The sequence below is a fragment of the Vidua chalybeata genome, chromosome 8 (genome assembly GCF_026979565.1).
Source record: "Vidua chalybeata isolate OUT-0048 chromosome 8, bVidCha1 merged haplotype, whole genome shotgun sequence".
NCBI classification, from domain to species: Eukaryota; Metazoa; Chordata; class Aves; order Passeriformes; family Viduidae; genus Vidua; species Vidua chalybeata.
In genome coordinates, this window is record NC_071537.1 from 34,780,459 (window position 1) to 34,801,908 (window position 21,450).

Below are 21,450 nucleotides of genomic sequence, written 5' to 3' on the forward strand. Positions count from 1 at the left end.
GTCCACTGGAGCAATCATGTTGTTCGAGTAATAAGCACTTGTTTTTTCCTAGTGACAAGCTCTTGTCTCTTCATTCTCTACAATGAAAAGTTACTGAACTTAGTGGAGTGCAGCAGTATGAGCTCCATGTTTCTTCAGAGTAAAGACATTCCCTCTCCTGGGGGCAGAAGGGATGATGGAGTTGTGATGAGCCTGAGCAGAAGGGGATGTTGTGAGCAGCATTCAGTGGTTGCAGGTGCTGCTGTGTCTGCCATCATTAAATAGGGAGGTGTGTCTGGACAATTCTTCTGCATCCTCCTCTGACTTTCAGTAAAGATCACCCCTGAATTGTTAGGGCTGGTAAGGAAAGGTCAGACGCACTGGTATGAGAGCTACTTTCTTGAACTGAAATCCCCTTACTGTTTGAATGGTATTTGTGCTTCATTAGTTTCAGTTCATAATTTCTCAGCTTATTACGGCTATAGGTTGGAGATACACACATGTGTGTATATATATGTGGGTCAGTGTCTTTTTCTGATTTTTCAGTTCTGATTTCACTTCCTTCTTGTGTATTCTAAAAATGTTTGTTTCTTAACTGGGTTTTTATGTCATGATTACCTAGATGCTTGGGTCAGACATGGGTAATTTAGCCTGGACGTGCCTGTGGTTCTTGTGCCACAGGTGGTGGCAGCTGCTGTGTCCTGCTGTCCCACAGCTGTGCTGTGTGTGTGGCAGGGAGCAGAGCCAAACCAGCCCTTCTTCTCACACCAGCCGTGCTTCCATTTAAACAATGTGAGGAGAATAATGATACATTTACCTTGAGGCAGATCAGGAAGCAAACTGAAGTTGCCCACCTTGTACATATTTATATTCCTGCTAATCAAGCCCCGTCATCCATACAGCCTAAGGGCAGGCCAGCTGAGGCTCAGCAGGAATGTTGTGTGCTCTGTGGCAGAGCTCAGGAGTGGTCAGATGTGCCCTGTATTGCATGTAGGGCATACCTGAACCCTGCTGGGAATGCAGCTCCTGGAACTTTATGAAACTGGCTTCCCTCAAGGCTCTGAAGCCTCGTCCTTCACCACCAGATTGTGTCCACAGCTTCTGGGAATGAGACCTGTTTGGATGTGAGCACATCAGCTGAAGTGCAGTGAGGGTGAGATGAGGAGCCAGGATCCCTGAAAGCAGAGGGGCAGCTGGGACAGGGACTGAGCTGGACTGGGTGAGCCCTTAAGAAAAGGTGGCAGTGCAGGGCCTGCTATAGCCATGGGGAGGTCCAGTTGTGGGAAAGGGCACACAGTGGATAGCTGGGACTTGGACTGTTGTGTCTCTCTAGATTTCAAACTCTGACTGGTCCCTTACTGGAACCTGAGCATTGCAAATTCAAAACCAGAAAATGTGTGGAAAACCAGGAGTTTTTATTTATTGGTGGTGTGGTTCTGGGCCTTGCTCTTTGTCTCGGCTCTTAAATTTGGTTGCTGTGGAGCACTAATGCCTTGCTCTTCCTCTGTATTGAGTAGTCTTCAACAACAGCTTAAGGTCTGGTCCACTGTCTGGATGTGGAACTGTAACTGATAATGTTTCTTTGTGGTATTTTATTGCCATTCTTACTCTTGGAGAGTGGAGGGATGTAGAGATGCCTCAAGCATACTGATGTCTCGACTTGCCATTACTTGTACTCATGGTTTCCCCATGAAGACTTTCAACACTTTCCTGGGTTGCCAGTGACACCTGAGGAGGTAAAAATAGGGACTGTTTGACTTATCCTTTATGGTTCCACTTTCTTTCACAAGTATGTAACTTGCAAAGTTCTGTGCAGCTGCTCTTTGAAGAACTGATCCCTGACTTGGTTGACTCGACTAACAGGGAGTTTGAAGAAATTCCTTGTTAAAATCTTCTAGAACAGAATGGCTTTTGGTTATTGATGGAAGGGGTTGAAATAACTGACTTCATGAAATCTTTGTTTTTAAACCCCTTTTTTATTTCTGAACAAATAAAAAACACTTTTATTTGTGCCTTTTTACAAAAAAAGTGGATTTGAATGCTCTTAATTTATTGTCCTCTTCATACTTAAACATCTTAAGAAAACTGGTGTTCCAGAGGAGTTGGAAATTGAGGTATGTCAAAATGTAAACTAGAAGAATTTCCATGTGTGGGTGGGAAGTGTCACTCAGTTCTTTTCTTATTCATGGCTGGTTTTTTTTATGACTTTATTGGGTACTATGTTTTTCAAAAAAGGATGTATTTCAGTAAAATTGGTATGCCTATATGTTATATTATGCTGGCATTTATGCAAGAAAATATGTAGTTATCATGATTTTGTTGTTCACATTGCCTGAGTAATTGACTGAGTTGACTTTGAGCACTCCTACGGAGGATTTTCTTCCATTTTGTATGCAGTATGTGTAATTGAAAATAATTTTTTTAAATGTTAACTTTCAGTGAACATTTTGTTTTATGGGGAAATTAGATATGAATTGTTAAGGAGGAGGATCTTAAGTGTACTTAAAAGACAGAAGTAGTCTAGTGAATTCCCCAAATAGATTTACAGCTGAAAAATAAGCTGCAGTTACATGTACCTGCTTGTAGATGCTCTTACAGACCTTGCAGTAATCTGGGATCTCTGCACATGAGCTGGAGAAGGATAATGAAAGCTTTTCTTTGCACAGTTCTGAGCTGAGCTCTGTCAGGATTGATCAGATCTGAACTGGGGGCTTGCACTGCAGTAGCGTAGCGTGAGGAGCAGCTTGTGGCTCTGTGGGGATGATTCACTGTAAGAGTCAGTAATTTGTCTTTAGTATACCTGGCAGCATTGAAAATACATTGGGTTGCTGAAGACTAATTTTTTTTCAAGAAACTTTCAATGAAGCAGCATTTGCTCTCCCCAGGATGAAATAAATCCTTGATTATGGTAATAAACAAGCATTAAAAATAATCAAGTATTTGTTAACTCAGCATCTACCTAGCTGTTTAGTTTATAAGAATATCCATATTTTTAGAGTTTATTGAAAATGGTTGTTACTACATAAAATTTTTCTCAACCAATTTCCTGGTTTTTCGAGGATGTTAGACTGGTCATTTTCTGAAATGTCAGGGTGCCATTTCTGGGAATGCTACTGAAGTCTGCTGTTTCAGATGCATTTATCTTGGTTCTTTATCATCTGGTATAATGCAGCTGATTTTTGTTGTCCAGATACATTTCTACATTTCATTCTGTTTCAGGTTGAAAGTTACTTTTTGTTTATGTAACAGTTCTAATTAAAAAGATCAATCATGATTGGATTGTTCAGGGAACTCTTCATAGAATGTTGGTGGTGTAGACCCATCAAAAAACCAAACCAACCTGGCTGGAGTTGACTCTGCTTTAAGCAGCGGGTTGGACTGGATAATGTCCAGGCATTGCTGCTGTCTTCAATCTGTGGAGTCTGAGCTAAACATTTGAGTAAATTCCAGTGTTTGTGCAGCATCTTGGATGACCCAGCTGGCTCCTTTTAATATACAGTAAATCCCACTATTTACTAATGGAAGATTGAAAGATAGTCAGGTAATGAAGCCAGGACAAGAAATTACTTAAAGTAGTAAAAGGAAAGTTTCTTTCATTTGAATAATCTCTGGTAATTTTCAGATGATGAAAGAAGAGTAAGTTACTGTGTTAAGTTCTGTTGTAATGAATTCTCTCTATAAAACAATACTTTGTAGAAGTCATTTGGGAAGTGATTGATTAAAAGCTCTCCCTAAGAATTTCATCACATGACTGTTGAGGTCTGTTGCGTGGCTGAAACCAAATGCTTTTGCTGTAGTTACTTGAATTCAGGATATGGTATCCCAGCATCCTATGAGATGCTTGCACTTCTTAAGTTATAGTACCAGAAGTGACTTCTTTTTGATAGAGGTGGAGATACCTGCATAGTTGTCAGCTGACTTTTGGACTTAATTTCTTGCCTAGCTTCTCATGGTCTTTTTTTTTATGAAGAATGAGCAATGGAGTTTTATGTGAAATAGCTTATGGTCACTTCTTATGAAATCAGTACTGTATCATATTGCAGAAAAATTGTAATTCTTGGTCTTAATTGTTCAGCCAGATCTTAAAACAGTGAGTTAAAGGAGATGGAGAACTTGAAGATCTAAATCTCAATTCCACATTTCCATTTTCTTTCTGAAAAGAAAACCAAAACAAGACCTGAAAAACAAAACCACATCTTTGGTCACAAACAGCATTCACTGGCACTTCCCTCTCATTTTAACTTTCCTTTCAGTGAATTCTTTCCCAGTTTTTGTTTGTTGTTCCTGTCTGACATGCTACTCTTCTTTCCTTAATTAAGCAAAATAAAAAGGAAGATTATAATTTTGTATAATTGCATTTTTGACCAATGTGTATGATGAGAAGGCTGGCTAAGTAAACAATTGAACCATCATCCCCCATCATATTAACAAAAAAGATGTGCTTTAGTCCTTTCAAGATTAGCCCTTCTCAAGAACTGCTTCTCATGGTTGTTTTCTCAGCCTGTGTTGCCAATTGGCACATTTTCTTTCTCTTCGAGTATGCAAAGAAAACAAATGTCTTAAGTCAGAGAACTGCAGTGTTTAGTAGAATACATGAAATAAATTATTCTAATTGCTGTATTTACTGGAAAATCCTTGCTGTCTTATTCTAATTGTCTTTAACCATTGTTTCGTTATCAGGAGAAAAAACAAAGGAAATTTATACAAAGATGGGAAGAAATGATAAGTCAGCTACTTGACTAGGAGCTGTACTCAGGAATAATCTAGGATTATCTTTTCTATCAAGCAGCGATGTTTCTAATTTTTTTCTGATCCCTAATATTGTACGGGAGGAATTACCAGTCTGTAAAAGAAGATAAGTGGTAAAGGAATCCCTTCCTTCAGTTTCTTGAATATATTTAGCTTTTTGCAGGAGAAATGAATAATAATAATATTTTATTCCATATAAATAAGAGAAAATAAGAAATATAACAATTACATACATCTTGGCAGCAGTTAATGGGAAAAAAAACTGGAGCCCGAGGTAAATCTCTTCTCTGGGAACTTGGTTAGTGCTTCTTTTCTGCTTAATACAGCAAAAGAGCAGTGTATTATTGACATGCCTTTACTGACTGTGCACCTGCACACAGGGACAGTGCACACAGGAGAGAACAGATGCACATAAGCCAGAACCATTCTGGTTTTACAGTGCTATTTCCAGTCTACTGCTTGCAGTAATTAGGAAGTGAAATAGGGGAAAACTTTGCAAAGTTCCTGTAGAAAGTGTGAACTGAAGGAGTCCAAAGAATGAGTAGGTAAAGGAAACGGGGAATGCTGTGTGACTGCTCATAGCTATTTGCTAAGGGGTGTGGTCATAATGGCATCGGTGATGTGTCCTGCAGTTGGCAAGCAAGTGGAGGTTTTCTTGCTTAGCTTTCAAGTAATCAGAAAAACTTGTTTCTAATTTGAAAATCAAGAGGCTAATAATCTTTTGAATTCTATCAGCCACCTCCTGTGTTCAACTGTGCAGTTGTACATTAAAGCAAGGCTTTGAAATGCAGGGATGTTGTAGGTGATGCTGACAGATACTGCCGGGGCTGGCAGCAGTTTTTACCTGTCCCCTCCTGAGCAGCTGGGCAACAGCTGACCAGATTGTTGAGATGAACAATTATCCTGGATCCCAACAGGAAAGCAGAGTGCTGTTGCATGTGAGTGAGCATGCAGAGCCTGAACAAAGCCTGGGTGAGGCTGCCAGCTCCTCAGGCTGTTTGGCTCCTCGTTTATCGTGGTCCTTGGAACACCTGCCTCTCTCAGCTGTGAGAATGCAATTTTTGTAGAGCAAGACTGCTCAGTGACTGGTACCTCCAAGTTCTTCCCAGTAAGACTGGGAAAGCAGGTCTGAAACTTTCAGAGTTTGGTCCCAAGGCTGTCTATCAGAGCTGGCAGGGCATATGCCTGTGTTTTGTCAGAAGATCTGTTGTGCTTTCTCTGTTTCCATGGAAGATTCTGCTTTTGATAAATTGGCAGATTTTAAGAGAAGAAAGATTCCTCTGGAGACTCTCCAGCTATATTCCTGATTTCTGATGTTGTGCTTCAGTTCTTGCTCTGTTTTCCAGTTAGTCTGTAGCATTGTCAATGCCATTTTAAATGTCTGATAGAATTATAAGCAAATAGTAAGTCCTTTTTTTCTCATTCCATGTCTGGATGAAATGTGATTACCAAAGGTCAGATATTAAAATTTACTTGTTTGGCATTTATTCAGATGCAGGTCTAGTAAAGTACTATTACAGATCTATTACACCTATAGCTATTACAACTTAAGTAAAATAGGGAGGCTGGAAGAATGACCAGGAGGAAAGGGTTTAGATTTTTGTTTTGACCACTAATTAATGAAGGAAGTAATTTTTTTTTTTTCTGTCCTCTACCTTATTCTTGTAGTGAAGAGTCTGTGTATATCTGTGATTCAGATCTGTGGGCCAGTGTGTAAATCTGGAATCATCCATTGCTGACAAACAGCAGGAATATGACACTGTTCTCATATTCCCTGTGGGTGAGGAAGTAAATGAGGTGGAGTGAATGAGCAGTGTCCTGGGATTGCTCTGTAACACAGTGCTCCTGTGGGACTCCTAGGAGCCACTGCTGGGAATGCCCCTGGCTGCTGCAGAGATAGAGATTTTTTAGATGATTTCTAGGCCAGAATGGCTCTTTGCTCCTTTGCCCAAATAACACATTCTGAGGCAAGAATGATGCAGCAAGGCACAGTCTGATCAACAGTCTGATCAGCACCAAAGGCTTCTTTGCTCAGCTAGAAGAAAGAAGTAACCTGCAAATTTAATAGTGAAGAAAAAGGTGGAAATCTGAGCATTGGAAGTAATTTAGAAGGAAATAATAGGAGGAAAAGTAGAGACCTTTCTAAATGGGGGACAGGAAGTCAAAAATACTATGTCTTTCTTACCTGCTTCAGGCTTCCTGTGAATAGTTAGCTGAAAAAATTAATGCAGTCAATAAAGCAAAGTGAATATGTGCCAGAAAGAGTTCAGGAATATTTAAGAAAGGAGTTTATAAACCATTGACCTTGATTGTAAAAATCTGTGAGGCATAAGTATTTCCAGGTGACAAAAAAGCCAAATTTATCTTAATGGATCAATTCCTTTATGTAGGGAATTTATAGGTCAGTCCCTCTAACTTGGATAACTGTGAAGAAGCTGCAGGAAATCCTTATATATTCATTTCCTAAAACTGCTCAGGATAAGAAGGTGGTGCTGAGCCACAGGCATCTATTTTGAAAGTATGTTTTGTCAAATACATGTAGTTCTTTGACAGAATAGCTGGCTGGGGATTAAAAGGGAAGTTGTAAACTGCTGTAATGTTGCACACAGCAATGCACACTGACAGGATGTTTTCATAGGCAAACTCGAGAAGCACAGTTGTTGTATAATGAGGGAAAATACAGGTCACTGAAAAACAGTGTTCCTAGTGAATTGGTGTTTACTCCATTGCAGGTCAATTTGGGATAACTTAATGAAGTGTGATTCTGCAAGAACTGGCCTGGGACCCATGTGTATGGTGTACTTTCATGAGTAATAAATGAAATAAAAGTAAATAAATGGCTTAGGGAATGAAGAGTGGAAATAATTGAGAATTTGAATGATGGTGCAACTTCAAAGGATTTTATAGGTCAATAAAAACATTACCCCTCTTTTTTTTTTTTTTTTTTTTTTTTTAGTTTGGGGAAATGGTCTGAAATCTGTGGAGTGAAATGATAAGTGCCAACAATTACTCTTGGGAAGAAGTTCACCGAGTTCACTGTATACATAAAAATGCAGGGTTTGTGGTACTGCTCTACAGCTCCCAATGACATATGAAGATCAGAAATGAAATAAACTGTCAGTAGGGCTCAGCTCAGTAGGAAATTTTAGACATCACGGCTTAAGAGTAACAAGGACTGATAAAAGGAACAAAATGAAGCAAGGAATTTAGAACTTTAAAAGTAGGAAGCAGCTGACTTAGCTGAGTCTGTGTAACTTAGGAAGAGGTGGAGGAGAAGAGGAACATGCAGATATTTTCAGATATGGAAGAAGTTTTTATAAGGTTTATGCTGTTAAGTTATTCTCTGTATCCATTCAGAGAAAGACAAATGTAATTGGCAAAGTGCAAAATTTGTGCAGTATTGAGCAAAAAAACCCAGCCATGTAGATGAGCAAGCACTGGAACAGTCCCTTGGGAGGCCAGGGAGAGTTGCTCGTGCACACAGGTGGGACTGGTTGGGCTGCCCAGCGTCTGCCTGGGAGCTCTAGGGGCACCTGGGCTGTTTTGGAGTGCTCAGGATGCAAAGTGACCATGAGCTCCCCCTTAGCCCCACTGAGTACTGGTTTACAGTTTTATAAAAGTAATATTCCCAGTCTTCAGACTGCGTTTTCGTACTGCAAACTGCTTTTTTTTCCCACAGATTAGTGTAGGTTTGTAACAGTGAATGCTTTTTCTATGCAGCAGTCAAAACTTGAGTAAAATTTGGTGGGGCTTTTAGATTTCCAGGCCATATACAGATAATAATCTGTCCTTTCTACAATTTTGTGTTCAAGCATCAGGGAAGGCTGGTCAATAAAAGAAGCTATTAATAGTTGTAGGCATACTAGAAATTTATTTTCTTATGAGCTATTTGCATGAAAATAGTACATTTAACAATGATTCAGCTTATCATATCAGCAGGAGTTTTTGTATCCTGACAAATTTATTATGATACTGGAAAGATTTATCTAAATGTAATATTTCAGGATCTACCTAACCATTTTGCATCCTATAATCTGTTCATAAACTGGAACTTAAGTACAAGAAATAGAAAATAGGAATTTTGCTCTACAAGATTAAAACTTTAGCAACCAAATTGCATTTGTGTAATGTGGTATGTGAGCTGTTCTCTCATACTAACATGTTTTTCTGAGGAGAATGGATATGCACCAATAAAAAAACCCCAACCAAAAATCTCCTTCTGTGATTTGGTTGTATGGCAGAAATCCCCAGTAATTTCCTGGTGTTCGAATAAAATCAGGCTGGAAGCTGCCTGCAGCACGTTGTGGCTGGGGGACACCTGGGGGGCAGGAGGCTGCCCAGGCTGGCATGTCCCTAGGGAGTGCACTTTGCCTGAAACCTGAAGGGAGGAAATTTTCCCAGGGCTCTAGAGGAGGCTCTCCAGGACTGATGGAAACCTGGGTGCTGCTGCAAGGGGCTGGACTGAGAGGGTCAAGGAAAGAGTCACCTGCTCATGTCAGGATAGAGGGGAGGGGGATGCAGGCACTGCAGTCACTTGGCCACCTGAGTTTTCTTTCTCAGAAAGTTGCCATGGTCCATAGTCTTCCTGTTCTAATAACCAGAAAGCTGCAGCAAACCCAGCTGTAGAGATGGAGGATGCCTCTGCTCCAGACAGCCAAAAGGAGAAGCTGGTCCTGTGCCTCCCCAGGACCCTGCCTCGCCGTACCTTGTCCCTAGCACAGAAAGGTGTCGGTGGTGATGGGGTTTGGTGTGACTGATGGCAGTGCTCCACTCCTCAGGAGTTTGACAAACTCCTCAGGAGTTTGACACTTCTGCCAAACAGCAGGGAGAGTTCTTGTAGGAGAGCTCTTTGTCTGCAGAAAACAGCACCAGGCAAACTGAGAAGGGCACGGTATTGAAACTGTGTCTCCTGAAAGGTCCTTGGTAGTCGTGGGTTGGTTTCGCTGACTGGAATTCAAGAACAACCTAAAATGCATCTTTGTAAAAAGAAGACACAAGACAGCTTTGCAGTTCTTCCAGAATTTTTACTGGTGCTTTAGATAAAAAATAATGGATTTATTCTGGAATAGACAGTATGTTTGTTTGTCTGATCTAGATGAAGCAGCTTTTTCTCCTCCCTACAATTGAGTTTGGTGATTATAAAGGAGGAATGACTTCATTATGTGTTGAACTGACTTTTTCGCAATAAACTTGAGAATCTAAAAGCATACTATCAAATGCCACTGTTTTATGTGATGCATTCCACAGTTTAAAACACAGTTTTTTTCCAGAGTTGAAATTAGAATTGTTGACATTAAGGAAATGAAAATGATTGATGGAGTGGTTTTACTTGACCAGCTGCTAATGATTTCTCACTCAATATCTCGTTAGCTTGTGCTGAAGCCATACATATGGCAACCTAGAAAATAGCCTGAAGTTCCTGAAACTACAAAGAAGAAAAATATAAATTATTCTGGTGCTTTTGATCTATGAACTGTGATATAAAATGTGACTTTTGATGTTCTGGGATGGTGTGATCGATAGCATAATTTTTGTTATTAAATTGTTTACTCTTTACTGAATGTTACAGTGCATTATATTTTGGCTCAGAGGCAGGGAGAAAGGTCACTTAATTTCCTTGTTGGCCACTGCAGCCCTTGCTCAGGTGGAGCTGTTTGGGAGGAAGGGAGAGCACATTTTCATTGGGAACAGCTGAAAATGCTCATCTGAGAGAAACCTCTGGAGCTTCCTAAGCTGGAGACTGGTCTCTCTTGGAAGAGACTGTGGAGAAAGAGGGGCATGTTTCTGTGGCTGCTGAGGGATTTTATGATGTTATGGTATCTCAAAAGCCTTGCTGAGAATTCTTAGCCTGAGAACAGGTTTGTAGGAAAGGAAGGGTCCGTGATGAGCAAGAGAGGGGTTGGCTGACCAGCACTTGGATGTTCAATTTCTCCTGCCCATCAGGAGAGCTGTGTTGCTCTCTCAGAACTGTGTTGCACTAGAGCGTAGCTCTGGTTCAGTGGCTTTTTGCTTCTCTTGAGGACAAGGTGGAGGAGGCTGTGGTCAAGAAGGGGGTGGTCTCTGGGAGGCTGCCAATAGCCACTTCTCAGTGACACAGCGTTTAAACCCCTAAGTCGCTATACGGAAGAGTTGGTTTCTCCAGTGTGAGAAGGAAGGAGAACCCCCCTAATCGAGTGCTCAGAGTATAGAGAATACTTCAAAAAGCTGCAGGTGAGCATTTAACTATGGGAGCAGCCAGTGTGTTGTGGCTATTGCCTCTGTCCAGCTGTGCTGCATAAAGCTCTCACTCTTATCTCCAGTGCTGACTCCCAATTATCTCCTGTACAAATGCAAAAAACCTCTGAAAATATCAAATCCTCTAAAGGCAGTGCTGGAGCTGCAGCTGGCTTTAATGGAGCCGGAGCATCACCTGGACTGAAGGAGTTAAGCTCAGCTCTTGAGACTCTTAGTACTTTTTTAAAAGAGTGTGGTCTGTATTGAATATTTTACATTGTTCTTTTTTGGTTTTGCCTATATTGCCTGACACTCTGGTTTATTGTAGTGTCTTACAAATTTCATTTGAAAAGTATGCTCAGTATTTTTGTTAAAATACTGTCATGGTTATATCTCCCCTTTTTTTCTTTCTTTGAATGGTGCTGTGGTTTTGATGTTTCTGCTGACATTTATGATGTAAAATGGAAGAATTTCTGCAAAGCAGAAAGATGAAATTATGGTTTGACCTAGTGTTGAAGCTGAGCAAAATAGCAAAAGAGAAACTGTTGATAATCAGTGAGAATTCATCGTATTTCCCTCACACATATTTTACAAATATTTGGTGGCAGCTAAAATTTCTGACCAGGACTAGGCTCTGTCTCTTTTGGCCTCAGACTGCATGTAATTATTCACAGTATGCCATTTCTTCTTATAGGAGGCCTTATTACCCACAAGCAGATGTGATCTATCATCTTTTCCTTCAACAATTCCCCTTTTCCCTCTACCCTGAAATAAATCAGAAAAGATGTATAATATTCTGCAGCCCATAAAACCTGCTTCATTATCCTTAAATCACATATATCTGATTGCAAAGCTCTTATTTTTATAAAAAATTTGGGAGCAGAATATTTTATGGAGTTTGGTGTACTTTTACTGGAGGCAAAAAATGCATTTTTTAAACCTAATTTTTTGCAAGTTTTTGCTGCAAATTGAAAGCTCTTTTAGACAGAAGAAAAAGAATGGATCTACCTTGAGATGTCCAAAGAGAAGGAAGTATTCAAGCTGAAGTGATAACATCAATGCAATGGTGCTGTCTGTTGTCACTGTACTGTCCTGATGGAACAAACACCTTTTTTACAGCCCAGGCATCTTTGGATGGAGATGTTGTTTGTTCACTGCCCTGCCCCGAGGGATTCCATTTGTTTTCAGACCAACCATTGTGAAGGAGCAACTGGGTTTGTTCTCTCCCATTTTCATTCTTTCCTGTATCCTTCCCTAATCCGTTACCATGTTGAAAGGTTACAGTTCTGTCAAGTCTGTCTTCACTGAATCCTTGGGATCTTCTTTTTCCATCAGCATCTCTATGGTTTTCCCTCCTTTCTTTCCATTTTACACATCTGTTCCTTCTCCTGTTTAGACAGAATGAATTTGTTTTCCTTCTTAGGTGTTTTTCCTAACGATGATTTTCAGTGAAATGCTGATTTATTTTTGGACAGCTCTAATGGAGATACTGGCTTTGGGTGAGAAGTAACTGTAAGGTTCCCAAGGGTTCTTTTGGGAACTTCCTCCGTTTCCCCTCATTGCTGATGTACTTAATCCTTTCAGTCACACACTGAATTTTCAAAGCAGCTCCTGCTATTTCACCTTAGCTAACCACTGATGCTGCAGTATCTGTAATAAAGATTTTTGATTTATGATGCTTTCTTATTTTTTAAATGATTTTCCAATGTTAACTTTATTAACTGGTAGTCCAGAAAACTGTGATGTTAATGGAAAAATACACCACTGCAGCAGACCAGCAGTGATCAGCTCTTGGTGGGCAGCATTGTATGTCCTTACATCTAATTGAATTAATATTCATATGGGCAGTACTTTGGTGTCTTTACATATATTGGTATTTATTAATAATTCTGCCTTTTATTTACTTTTCCACTTCCCTTGGTGTCTCTGAAGTTCTCCTAGGTGAAAGAGGCCAGTAGCAATGTTATTTTTAACATCAAAACACTTGATTGAGGGTGTAATTGAGGTCTACTAGAGCATCATTGTATTCAGTTGCCTCCCTGAGAAGTTTTGTAGATCTGGGTCTGTGTTCTTTTTTTTTTTTCTCTGGGGTCACTTAGTTCATGTGTGTAAGGCCAACTTTTTTATCCCTGTTACTGATTTACATTCAGATACTATGCTGCTGGTTACTGACATGTACAGGAGATACTTGGTACTAAAGCAAATGGAAATGGTTTTCACTTTTGGAAAGGCAGATCCCATTCTCTGGTAGTTTGCCTGTGTATATCCAGTCCAGACTTAAATTTAATCCTTCTCATCTTCTGTTTTATGTTGTGCCTTGTTAGCCTGTACCTCCTTTTAAAAACCAGCCTTAAATATCTTCTCTTCAAGGTCCCTATAAATTTTGAAAACACATTTTTTTCATTCCTGAAGCATAACTTAGTTGCATTTACAGTCCCTTTCCTTACATCCTCTCTCAGGAATAATGCTGAATTTTTTCTGCATTTAAATCTTCAAATTCTAGCTAGCAGTGTGAGTCTTTTTTTGGGTAACTATTGTATTTCTGTGGCATTAACAATGCCCCTGCATAAATTTCCCTCCTCCCTCCTTATTTTGTAAAAGAAAAACTTATGCACAAACTCTCAAAACAGGTTATTAATGCTTATTTCTGGGAGGCAAAAAAAAAAAAACAAACCAACAACAACAAAAAACCGCTGTCCCTGTGTTCTGTTTCTTTCCTCTCTCTGAGCATTCTCCTGTCCCTCTTTAGTAGGAACACTTACCTTTTTTTAATCAAGAAACGATTCTCAGATATAATATTGCTGTGTTTGCACTATATTTATGTCCAATAAATCTGTCAAAAGAATCCTCCCCGGCTCTGGCGCAGTGGAACAGGACACACCTATACTCCTGTATATAAGTTGTTTTTGCTTTGAGATGGGTAGGGCAATGTGTTCATTCTTTCCAGAAACTTCTAAAGTTTCTGTTATAGTCACTAGATGAAAGTGGAATTAGGGCAGTTCATATTGACATTTGTTAACCATATCTCTTCACAGCTTTAGCGTGCAAACAGATTATAAAAAAGCCAAACCTTTACATCACCTTGTGTAGTGGTAGAATGAAAAAAAAAAGGTTGATTTTTATTAGCATAGTCTAGTATTATTATATTTATGAATCTATATTTGCAAGAGCTAGTGATGAAGAAAAGGAGTCAGAGAAGCTGCAGCATGTGCTTGGTTGGCAGCAAAGCTGCTCAGCTCTGGAGGTGATACCTGAGAGGCATTTCCCTCCAGGATCTCAGTATGAATAGTTCTGTTTTCCTGCTGGCAGTCTCAGTTGTGACAGCTAGACTTTGGAGAGCTAGACTGCAGAAGGCAAAGAGAAGTATGAACTGTCTAGGTAATGCTGAAGCAGAAGACAAAAATACATCTTGTTCATGAATCCTATTTGCATATTCAGATACACCATTGATAGCTGTATTTTTTCCTTTCCTGACAATGAGAATAAGGCTTTTGGGCAGTGGAGGCTGGACTAATTGTGCAAGCTTACAGGTTCTTTAAAAATAAAGTTACCAACAGCAAGACATAAAAGGGAGGTACATCATTATTACTAGAAAAATAAATCACTTTCAGTATTTCTTTTGAAAGCATAAATTACAACAAACTATTCAGTATGAATTGTTCAGTTAATGGCTTGCCATGCCTCATTTATGACGCACTCTTGTATAAAACTACTGAAATTATTGAAGTGCACAGTGCTGCAGAGACACATAATTTTCTTTTAATGAGTATTCTCAGCAAAAGTTGATGAGGTTTTGTTCTCTAAGAAACACAGAATTAGTGTATAACAATGTTTAAATTATTGGGCTTTGAAATATATTTCATTGAAGCACTCACTCTATGATTAGATTGTAGATAGAAGCATTGCTGAAATGCATCCACCTTAAAAGTCTGTTTCTTAGGGAATACAAAGTGGGAAATACTCTCTATGAAAGCAGGAAAAAACATACTCTTGTATAACTGCACACTGAATTCTTCTGGTGTTTATTAGGAGACCATCCATCCTGTTCATGTCAGCTGACCTAAGGCAGTTAATAAGGCAATCGTCACACGTTACTGTTAATCCAAACCAATTCTATCTTAATGCAGCACTAATTAATGCTCATTTGTGTATTATTAGTGTTAGGTCAGTCGGGGTGGGACTCTGAAGTGTCTCCTGTCAGGAATGTGTGGGAGCTTTACTGTCGGAGGGCTGGGGGTGTGAGCTGTGTGTCACTGGCTCATTTGCTGTCCCACGACAGGAGCTCCCCTGTGGTTATCATCTAACCAGGCAGTTCTTAGAGTGGGTTATTTACATACCAGCTTGATGGTGATCAAGCAGAATAGAAGCTCCATGCCATGTGGGATTTTCACACTTGTATGCACTGCACTTCAGCTTACGTAAAAATTCTTGGCAAAGTTCTAGTGGTAAAATGTTCATTTCTCGGGGGTTCATTAGAATAACATTAATCATGAACTCTGATTATATTCACCTTATTCTGAAACTTTATGAATGAAATTAATCAGGTTTTCTAATTAGGTATAACAAAAAAATGGTACCTGGCCTTGTTATTTTATAATAGAGCTATTAATTCACTCAAATGTTAGAATTTTTTTGAGGAATTTAAGGAACATCTGCTTTTAAGTATGGATCATTATGGTCAAACTTGTACCTATTAGAGCTTCATAAGTATCTTTCTGTGTTGAAAAATGTTTGCAGTACTTCTGACAAGCAGGTTTATTGTTTGTTTACTGTTGTGATGGACTTGAGAAACCTGGGAGAAAGCATTTCTCCTTTGTGGTTAGCTGAATCTAAGGTACACACTCTCCTGCCCTCCCTAAGAGAAATCTCAGGGTTTCAGATGGAGTCTGCCCTCTGGGTGACAGAGGGGATGCTAGCCATGCTCCCTGGAAGGTGGCAGTGTGTCACTATTAATTACGCAAGAGTCGTGTTTCTGTGTCGAAAATGGAGGTTGTTCATTCCTACCAGAACCAGGAGAAGGGGCAGCTTTCCTTGCTGCAGCAGTTGCAAATGTCACCGATTGCTGTGGCCTCAAAGAAGCTGTGTGCACATTCAGAGAGGGACTGCTTGGGCCACGTTTGGCTAAGGAAGTGCCTGGCCTACAGAGAATTGGGATCTGTGGGGGCTTTCCAGGGAATGACAGCTGTGTGCTTGCCCCAGTCTTAAGTTCTTCTTTGGGTTTCGTCTCTCAGCTGCTGTGCCAGGCCGGTTATCGAGGCTGGCTGTACCTCTGATGTGACCAAGTAAAGCCATTACTAAACTCAGCCTTTACTGGTTAGATTTGCCTTTAGGAAGCCCTGAGACCTGTACAAAACTGTGGAGCAGAAAGACCTTTCCCTCAAGAGAGGAGGGTCAGGCTGCAGGACATGAGTTAAGCTGTTAACTTTTTCACCTGTTCAGCAGACCATCTTTGCTACCACAGCTGGGAACTGGATCCAGCTGCTTGTGTGTGACACTGTACATGATCATATAATTAATTAACATTCACCATCTTTGAGGATCTTCATTGTTAGTGTAGCAATATCAAGAATTTATTACAGTCCACTGACACTGGAATCCCGGCTTATTTCTTAAGTCATAGTGTTGCCCTTGCACTTCTATTTTGTTTTTTTTAGCCTTCATGTTATGGTTTTTGCACAATTTCTGTTCTCATATCCAGCCTGAGGATTGGAAATAATAAGGGATAAAACATGCCTTGAGAGAGAAAGAGAGAAATGGAGGGACTCTGAGTAGAGCAAGCCTAGTACACAGCTTCTGAGGCTGGCATTTTCCATTGGTTGTGTGCTGCCAAAAGAAATCTGATATTTATGATGTAAACTGAAAACTGTGGATATTTTGTGGATTGTTATGTTAGAGGTATCTCTCAGATCCCTTGAGAGTAGTTTGTACTGCAGATTTTCATAACTTTTTAATTGAAGCAGTCATTTGCTTTCTTGTATAGGTGGTGTTTGTTGTTTTTTTTAATTTTTTTTTTTTAATTTACTGTCTTGAGATACATTCAGGAATTTGTCAAATTAGTCATTAATGTTTCTATACACCCCCTTCCCTAGGGAGGACCTCCAGTCAGATACTTGGGCTTGCTTTGCTAATGGGTGTTTCAGCCCTGTGCATTGCTGGACAAGCAGGATCCACTGATGGATGATGGTGGGAATTTTGCTTGAAGCTAGGTTTATTTTTAAAATTGTCCTGGGTTTTTCATTGCTAGAGGTTATATTGTCTCTCAGTCTGTATTTTGCAAGTGTAATGATTTCCCCCAGCCTTTTCTTGGTAAAAGGACCTGCCAGGGTCTGGTGGCGTCACTTAACTGAGACAGAGGTGGATGCCATTGGTGCCACTGGCTACCTCTGTTCTTGTGTGTGGCTCTCACTGCAAAGGGAAATGATACATGAGAGTGACCCCCTCTTAATAAATACTTGAACCCACAGACTCCTTTCTTCTTGCTAACTTAGCTGGGAGGCTGGGGCTTTATTAGGGATACTGGTCTGTTTTATCCACGGAACAAAAGCATTTCCTGTTCCTGTGCAGCCAGAATCAGAACGCAGCTGGCAGCAATCTGTTGGCAAGCAGGTGTACACAGGCTAAGGTCAGAATTCAGGAGTGGGTCTGCTTCTGGGTTAGCCTAACCTAGGTTTTTTCATCATGAGTATCTTTTAGAGAAGGTACCTACCTGCCATCTGGCTTTCTTGAAGACACCTGTCTTACTGAGAATAACAAGTTTTGGGCTGATGTAGTCCATTTAAAAAAAGGGTATCCCCTGAATATGTACAGAAAGGCATTTTTTAACAGTCTGGGATTGGGGTAAGCACACACGCCCTGCTGCTCTGGGCCCTGGATGTTGGATCCATCTTGCAGAGCACTGGAGTGGCCTGCTGGGGTTACAGAGCCTGGTGTTTCAGATGCCTGGGAAGTGATTGTGAGATTATGAAGAATCTGTCAGGGGCCAGTTCTGTGACTCTGCTTCTGCCATTTGTCCTGTGACATCTGGAACTGCAGGTCTTTGATTCAGACTGAGGAAGAGAAAAGGGGAAATGTTGATGTGTATGTGAGTATCTATGCAGCTGTGCCTCTTTGATCAGATACATCCAAAACTTCCTGTGTCTCTGCATAAGAAAATACTTTTTCATGTTCCCCAGTCTAAGCTCCCCAGTGTCCAACGCTGGGAATGGAACCTTTGAACACCTGGGCATTATGAGTAGCTCCCTTAGTGCCAGGACCTTGTTCACACACTGCAAGTACTTGAGGGCAGCGGGTCGAAGTATGGAGTAGGAAGGACAGAGAAAGAACTGAAACGACCTTTTGGGAGAGTGGTATTTGCTCCTTCCAGCTCAGGCCTGCTCCAATAGCCAGAATGCCAAAACATTGCACCTCAAAACCAGCTGGGGAGTGATTCAGGTAATCTCTTTCTGCAGCCCGAATGCCACTGGGCTCCAGAGTGATTCCTGCATGTTTGTTGGCAGTGGACAATTAGCAAAATGTATTTTCAAACTATGTGTAGGAAAATTCCAGCACTGTGCAAGGTGTTCACAGATTCAAGAACCAGTGTAGTGAAGAAATACAGAACTGAAGTGTGCAGGTGTCTTAAAAAGACGATGTTTTGAAGAGGAAATAATTTATGCAAAATATGTTACAAAATCTAAGTGCTAATAAATAAGCAGTACAATGTATTATTCCCTTTGGACACTTTGTTTCCACTTAACAGGTACTGAATGCAGATTGATTTGTTACCAATTTTTGAAGCTAATTTTAATTCTCTTCACCTTGTTTTATACAAAAGTTGCCCTCTAATTTTAAAATTCAGTCTTCTGCTTTGAAGCTACATGAAAATATGGTAGGATAAAGATCCAGAAAAATAGATTTGTGGTTATATAATTTCTCTTTATTATAAAAAAGTTGCTTCACCATATGAAACTTTTTTTCCTATATTTTGGAAGGCTTGTGTTCCCATTTTGTTTTGCACAGTCAGCATGATATAATGTCTTCCTAATTTCTGTAATCTTTTATGATTACAGGGTAGTGTGTAGTGGTATAAAAAGTTACTCTCATACAGCATTGAGAAATCTTGAAGATTTAAAACAAAAGAATGGGGTATAAGAATGCTTCGATCCAGATATTAAATGACAGACAAATAAGCAATGTAGTAATTGTTGAACACTTAATACTACATTAATTTCTTTTTCTTTAAAGGATTTGGGTTTTTTTCTTTGTTTGATTTATCGTAATGTTGAAGGACTGTAAACTTTTAGTATTTGTTCCGAATTACTAGATTTTTCAGCAAGTGGATGTTTCTTTTGAGTGACATTTTACATTCTAGGAGTAGTGTAAGGATTTGTTTCCGTTGGCACTTCTGTCAGCAGCTGCCTGTGACAGAAGTAGGTTTTGGGCCCCTTTGTCTTTAAGCAGAAATACAAATAAATGCCTGATTTGGCAGACTCTCACAGCAGATTTTGTAGCTGCCTCTTGAAGTCTCCTGTCCTGTATTGTCTTGCAGAACGGTGAGACTTAATAAAATATCATCAGCCTTGACTAACAGTTGCATAACCAAGCTTTGCTGTTAAAAATCAGGCTGTATTTCAAGGCAACAGGTAAGTTTGAGGAGAATTATTATTTTTTTTTTTTAATTTTCATTTCTAGGAAAACTTGGCTATATATTTCAAGAATTTCTTAGAAGTGTGTATAGTTAAACCCTGCCTCTGGAACCAGTAGATAAAATTCTACACATTAAACACAGTAAAAATGGTGCATATTCTGCAAAGGACAGAATTTTAGATTAAAGTTGTCTGGGCACGAAAGCAGTAACAAAATGATCCCTACAAAACAGAGTAACTTAATAACACAAGAAATAACTTTTGTTAATTCGAAGATTTAGAAACTGAAGCTTGTAAAGTAAGATGTAATTAAATTATGGCACTGTACATACCAGTTGTTCTTGGTAATTGAAACTTTACAATATGAAAAATACATTACATCTGTACAGTTTATACAGGTAGGTAGGATGAATTTTGAAAAAGATTCACTTTCAAGGGTCATACTCTAAAGTCAAAAAAATACTGCACAACTGAACTAATTACAAATTGTAGACTGGAAACAATTAATCTTTGTGATTGACTTTTAATTTGCACAGGGGTCCTACACTCCACAGAACTGTCTGCTCACTGGTGTCCATAGCTTTACATAGGATTTGGTTGCAGCCCCTAGGGCAGCTGCTGCCCGTGCTCCTTGATCCGTGCCACCGTGGTGATTGTGCTCAGGTCCAGCTCGGCCTCCAGGCCTGTGTCCACTGCCTCCTCCTGCCTGCTGGCCTCGTAGGGCTTGTGGGCCAGCAGCTCGTGGTGCACCCCGCAGTAGCTCAGCGTGGGCTGGTCGTAGGCCAGAAACGTTGACACGTTCATGGACAGTGGGATCTAGGGCAAAAACAGAGGGAAAAGCACCAAATGATGTTACCCAGTGGTTCTTGCCTGAATGGGGTGTTGGAAAACCAGACTGTCTGCTCTCTGTGTCCCTCTGCCCACTGCTTCCACCCACACCCTGCTCTTCTCCAGGGTGTGTTAACCCTGACCTCCAGCACCTTGGATCTCAAGGCGCAGGGCTATGTATAAGCTTGAATGTGTTTGAGAAAATTTACTTCAATCACATCTTAATCATCTTTAGAATGTAATTAACCTCAGCTATAATCACTCTGTCAGGGAATATTGCACATTAAATGTAAATGCTTTTTCAAATGAGTGGCTTGAATTTGGCAGTGAGTGTGATACCTTTGGTCTGCTTGGAAATACAGGTGAGAAGCTTCCTACTATTGAAGTGCTTGGGGAAGGAGTCCTCAGCTCTCCTGGCATTGTAACCAAACAGGGAACCTCCCTATTTGTACCTCTTCCTTTGCAGCTTTCCTTCCTGTTTTCGTTCCTTGTGGGATGGGTGTCAATAAAATTTCTAGTTATGAAGAACGTGCTGTTCTTTGAAATGAATAAATAATTTAGTAATATCACAGCAATTGTAGCAGTTCTCATCTCTGGCAGCAATTCTGGAGTAAAACCCACTGCAGTGTTTAATTACCAGCGATATGTGAGCTTCATATTGTTGGAGTTCAGCTTCAGATGAGCATCAGGATGCCCAGCTTATCTTAGGTTTACAATTCAGAAGCCTTAAAATTGCAGTTTCTATGCAAGGAGGCATCTATTCTGCAAGCTGAGTTTCATTGCATAGTATTACATTTCTGTGCACTGAGGGGGAAGTTCTGGCAACCCTTTGTCTTTTCAGTCAGAAGTGTAAAGCTCTAGATTTACTTTACATAGAAAGTGCAGCTGAAAGTTTGTTCTTACAAAATTGTATGGCATACCAGAATATTTTTAAAAATAATTCTGTTCAGTCCTGAAAAGAATGTAGTCCAGTGTTTGGAATGATGGTTTGTTTGTTTTTTTTTTTTTCCCTTCATTTTTCTTTTGATCATCACTGGCAGTTGAAAGGTTGCCACAG

At 40.0% G+C, this 21,450-nt stretch overlaps 2 protein-coding genes across 11 annotated transcripts in view; one reads left to right on the forward strand and one right to left on the reverse strand.

Moving 5' to 3' along the window:
- Positions 1 to 21,450, forward strand: part of CTNNA3 (catenin alpha 3) — a 430,920-nt gene that overhangs the window by 89,650 nt on the left and 319,820 nt on the right. The gene's annotated exons all lie outside the window — the stretch shown is intronic.
- LRRTM3 (leucine rich repeat transmembrane neuronal 3) overlaps positions 18,656 to 21,450 on the reverse strand; it is an 81,387-nt gene continuing 78,592 nt past the window's right edge. The window contains exon 2 of one of the 3 annotated variants that reach the window (XM_053948604.1): positions 18,656 to 20,381. In XM_053948604.1, the coding sequence (XP_053804579.1) occupies positions 20,172 to 20,381 (210 nt within the window). In that variant the 3' untranslated portion in view covers positions 18,656 to 20,171. The remainder of the gene's footprint in view (positions 20,382 to 21,450) is intronic. The other 2 variants (XM_053948605.1, XM_053948606.1) reach the window with 2 other exon arrangements.